We start from the raw sequence: 5680 nt of genomic DNA, 5'->3' as shown, positions 1-5680 counted from the left end.
AGAGAAAGAAAGAGAGAGAGAGAGAGAGAGAGAGAGAGAGAGAGAGAGAGAGAGAGAGAGAGAGAGAGAGGGCTTCCCCCGCCAGCAGCAGAGCCGGGCCCCAAGAGTCCAAAGCCAGAGTCACTCACATGCGACGTGACAGCCGAGGCGGAGATCGGGAGGTGTTCGGATGTGTTGTTGAAGGTCCACCTGAACGTCACAGGACCCGGACTGGCTTCGACTTCGCAGGTCACGCTGGCCGGCTCGTGCAGGGCCGTGCCGTAGATAGTCTTGCTCTGGCGCCGGCAGTACGGCTTGTCTGGGGAAGGGCGGAAGTGCATGGGACTTGTTACATAACCTAAGATACAGTATACGCGATATATGATAAACAAAAGGGATGCCTGGTATATGATACAGTATTTCCGATTTATGATATACAAAACAGGATGTAGGATACAGCATACGCCATCTATAATATATAAAACGGGATGCCAGATATAGGCCACAGTATAGACGGTATGTGGTATACAAAAAGGATACGTCATATAGAATACTGGGTATACTATACAAAATATAGAGTAGATAATAGGATACAGAAAAAATGGACGATCCACAATGCAGGATACATGATAAAACAAACATGTTATATGAAAGCATGTATCGGATGTTTTGTTAGCTCAACATCGTACATTGCAGAGCGTAAGTTACAGGTTATAAACAGATGTAATTAACATAGGATACAGAATATAGGATGAATAAGACAAAAGCCACATGTACCAAAGTGCAACAACATGCAGAAAATGCAATATAAAGGATTAGAGAGCGTTGCATGAGTTTTTAATGTCTTTGATTATCATAAATATACTGCGACTATCATATGATATACTGTGCCTATTGATACGAGCAAATATGAATTTTATGAACACCAGCAGTATCAGTCGGTATCATAACAGTTGATATCGCAATACGCAACAGAAGCACGGGCTTAAAACACTCATTGCGGAAAGAGAATGATTGCTCTCTAGCTGCACAGCTCAAATAAATATTGCGATTGATGCATCATTTGTTCATGAAATTCAACATTGCAAAGCGCAATGACCTGAGGGGCAAGAGAGGGAGGGAGGGAGGGAGGGAGGGAGGGAGGGAGGGAGGGAGGGGGGAGGGGGAAAGGATGGGGCACAGGGTGAAGGAAGAGGGGGAGGGGAAGGGAGGGATAGACGAGGGGAGGGAGGGGTGAAGGGGAGAAGGGGCGGGTAGGGGGGATGAGGAATAGATGTAAAACAGAGAAGGGGGAAAGGGGGGTGAGAGGGAAAGAGTGGGAGCAAATGAAGAGACGAGAGTAGGGATGGGGATGGGATATGAATTTTAAATGTAGCAACACCGGTAATTTTATAGGAAAGTTGGCAGTTGTGTTGTATTAATAATGTGAGTATTGAGTGTGTACCTTTCTGTGTATCATATTTTGATTAATTTGATGTTTTTGTGATGCTTTTTATTTATGCATTTACTATTATCATCATGGTCTTCGTGATTATTTCTTGTATCATTATCGTCATCACTATGGCATTATCATTATCATTATGATTATAACTACTTTAATCATTATCATTATGTAACGAGATGATTGATGCCTTGATAATGGCGCTGATAATGAACAGCATAATTGTAGCCTTAATGTTATTGTCATTATAAACGATACCAATGATGCTGGTATTATCTACAGCATTTTAAGTGAAGAAGATGCATTGGTGATACTAACTGGTATTATTCATAACTGCCTTGGCCACTACAGTATCATTGATACCCTCCTAATGGTTACAGAAAAGCTAAACAAAGACGAAAAGAACAAGCTTTGTAGAGAAATAACAACCAAAAATCAAATCAGGAAAACGGTAATAACAACAACGACACAGATAATAACCCGAACCAGACACAGGAACCAGGACGACCAACCCGCAATAAGCACCGCAAGGAAATGCGAGCCGCCTGAGCCCAACAAGGGCCGAGAGCCGACCCCTGCCCGCCCTCCCTCCCTGCCTGACCTCCCTCCCTCCAAGCCACCTGCTCCCCCGCCTCGCTAGGAGCCCATTGCTCGCAACTGTTATGGCCGACAAGTTACGTGCAAATTAAAGTAAATAACTCGTTCGAATTAGTAATTAAGGTAGAAGTTTAATTATATTGTTATAATTGCTCCCCGACCGGCGGCTGTTTCGCTATCTAACCGACCGTAATTATTATAGTGGAAGGGGCGGAGATGTATTTTACCCACATTACTTTTCTTTTCTTTTTATTCTGAGAGCCACGTCTTCCTCTCCTGGTTTCGCTTAATTGTATATCGTCCTTTGTCTTGTAAGAATTGAGTCAGGCTGTGCAAATTTTCTTCTTATTGTGAATCTCTGGTTTATCCGTGATTATGGTAATGTTATGTGCAGTGATGATAATGCTGATAATAACAATAACAAGAAATGTGATTGCAAAATATATAGCAATATTTATGATAAACAAGAACAAGAACGATAATGCTGATAATAATAATAACTACAATAATAATATTAATGATAATAATAATAATAATAATAATAATAATAATAATAATATGGATTGTAAAAATAGAAACAATTAAATGATAAAAATAATCATTAATAGCCCTCAAAGAGCGCATACCTCCGCCAAGGCAACTGAGTCACCGATGCACTTGAAATATTCTCACGAAAAATTCCATTAAAATCACCTCTTTCTCAAGGTCATTAGTGACTTCCGAAAACATAATAATAATAATTTTCCCTTTTGTCGTTACGAAAGGGTAACTGATGCACTCATTAAACAAAAAAACTTCCTGGATCCGGATTATTAATCTAATGGCTTATAGGTTAGGCTAAAACACATCTCTGGTAAAAAAAAAAAAAAAAAAATCTGTCCATATTTTTTTTAATTAATTCTGCTAAAAAACTAACCAATGCTACAGAAAACAGAACTTCCTTGGCAGAGATAATAATCATATGATGATGATGATTATGATAATAGTAATAATCATAATTAAGATAATAATCATGGTAATTATAATGACTATAACAAAAATAAGAACAATAACAACAATACTAAAATAATGTAAATAACATTAACAATAATGTCAATGTATAATAATGATAATGATATAATTATAATAATAATATTTATGATAATGGTAATGTTTATAATACCAATGAAAATGATTGCACTAGAAGTAGTACTAATAGTTATAGTACTACTGCTGCTGCTACTACTACTACGACTACTACTACTACTACTACTACTGCTGCTGCTGCTGCTGCTGCTTCTAATACCAACATTAATAATAGTAATGATAATAAAAATGTTAATGATAATGGCATTGATAATAATAATGGCAATAATGATAATGGTAATGATAACAGTGATGGTAATGATAAATAAAATATTGACAATGAGCAAAGACAAATCTATGTACTGTTGTCGATGAAAAAAGAAAACATTCATACATACATACATACATACATACATATATATATATATATATATATATATATATATATATATATATATATATATATAAATATATATATATATATATATATATATATATATATATATATATATATATATATATATATATATATATATTTTTATTTATATATATATATATATATATATATATATATATATATATATATATATATATATATATATATATATATGTATATATATATATATATATATATATATATATATATATATATATATATATATATATATATATATATATATGTATATATATATATTACAGATAGCGATAAAAGTTGCAACAGCAACAGTGACAATCAATTAGAGCAAGAATGATACAACAAATAATATCAACAATTACATAAAGACGATAGCTCTAATAACAAAGCTGAAACTTGAGGCTAGAAATTCGGAGCGACGGCAAGAAAGGCGTAATTGTCGTTGTGGATTTCCGTTCCCTCCTCCGCCTCCTCCATTCCGCCCCGGGTGATTAACGTAACGAAAAGAAACAGAAGATCCATCTGAAGAAATTTCCTTCGGCCTTCTACTTCCTCGAGCCTGTCCGTGTGGTGTGATGAAGGTCGAAAGGACGAAGGGAATGGTGATGGCGAAGATGATTTTATTGCTTGTATTATCATTACCATCATCGTAATAATTATCATTGTTGTTATTATTATCATTATCATTTAGCATTAGCATTAGCATCATAATAATAGTGATATGATAATAATTATGATCATTATCATTGTTGATGTTATTATCATTATTTTCATCGTCTTTGTCATTATTATTGTTCTTATCATTACTACTTCCATTACTATCATCATTGTTATTTTTATTGTTGATTTGCTGTTACTTTTGCTTTACTATTATCATCATTATCATTAGTGTTATCTTTGTTTGTTGTTGCTATTATTAATAGTATTAATACCTTTACTACTATGATTATTGATACTACCATCATCACTGTGATTTCCAGCATTATTCCTATTAGTACTGTTAAGGCTTTTAGCATAGTCTGTTTTTATTACTGTTATTATTAACGTTATTGCCACTAAATCATTATTATCATTATAATCATTATTACTGTTATCATCATTTTCATGATTATTATTATAATTTTCATTATCCTCATTATTATTATAATTTTCATTATTATCATTATTATTATAATTTTCATTATCATCATTATTATTATAATTTTCATTATCATTATTATTATTATAATTTTCATTATCATCATTATTATTATAATTTTCATTATCATCATTATTATTATAATTTTCATTATCATTATAAATATTATCCTTTAGATCGATATAACCACTATATTATCACCATTATTATCACAATTTCTCCCATTATCAATATTGCTATAATGGCCATTATGATAATTTTTGTAATCATTATCTTTATCATTTTCATCCTTCCTGTCTTTGTCATTATAATTAGCAGTAACATCTGATATTATCATTATTTAATTATCATCATTATTATTGTTGTTTTTATCATTATTATATTATCTTTATCACATGCCGTTATTCTCAGCATCAGCAGCGCTACATATCCACTCATCTAGTCATTCATAAAAGTCGAAGACGCTCCCTTAATTCATTGCTAAAGTTGCATTCCTTACAGCCGTTGCACATGTATATAGGCCTACAAGGATCTATTTGCAATTATTTTTTCCTCCTTTTCACCCTTATTGAAAAAACGATTATCTGATCATTTATCTATACTTGATGTACCCAGAATTTGTATCTTCCTCCTGCCTTGCCTCTACCCCTTCCCCTCCACACTCCTGAAGCTCCAATTAGCATAATAACAATAGGGTTCTCTAAGTCGCCTGTACAGAGAACAGCAGCTTTGTTCACCCTGGGGCTTGTTTCACGGGACGATAACTACCTTGTTCTTTCGTTCACCTAGAGACCTAGACGATAAAAAAGGGAAGGGGGGGGGAGCTTTTGAAGAGCTTAATTAGAAGCCTTTTGTCATCCCGACAATGTGCTTTCCATAGGTCTGAAAAATAAAATTCAAAACGAAACAAAAGGGAGAGAGGAAGGGAAAGAAAGGGAGAATGGAAGGAAAGCGAGAGAGAGAGAGAGAAAGAGAGAGAGAGAGAGAGAGAGAGAGAGAGAGAGAGAGAGAGAGAGAGAGAGAGAGAGAGAGAGAGAGAGAGAGA

General features: G+C 34.2%; 1 protein-coding gene across 2 annotated transcripts in view; it reads right to left on the bottom strand.

The window, feature by feature from the left end:
- Positions 1–5680, bottom strand: part of LOC138862036 (nephrin-like) — a 286321-nt gene that overhangs the window by 34612 nt on the left and 246029 nt on the right. For both annotated transcript variants that reach the window (XM_070123188.1, XM_070123189.1), the window contains exon 10: positions 129–298. In XM_070123188.1, the coding sequence (XP_069979289.1) occupies positions 129–298 (170 nt within the window). The remainder of the gene's footprint in view (positions 1–128; positions 299–5680) is intronic.

Source organism: Penaeus vannamei, chromosome 6, assembly GCF_042767895.1.
Source record: "Penaeus vannamei isolate JL-2024 chromosome 6, ASM4276789v1, whole genome shotgun sequence".
In the NCBI taxonomy this organism is placed as follows: domain Eukaryota; kingdom Metazoa; phylum Arthropoda; class Malacostraca; order Decapoda; family Penaeidae; genus Penaeus; species Penaeus vannamei.
The sequence above is the reverse complement of the archived record's forward strand: the minus strand, read 5'-3'. Positions and strand labels throughout refer to the sequence as shown.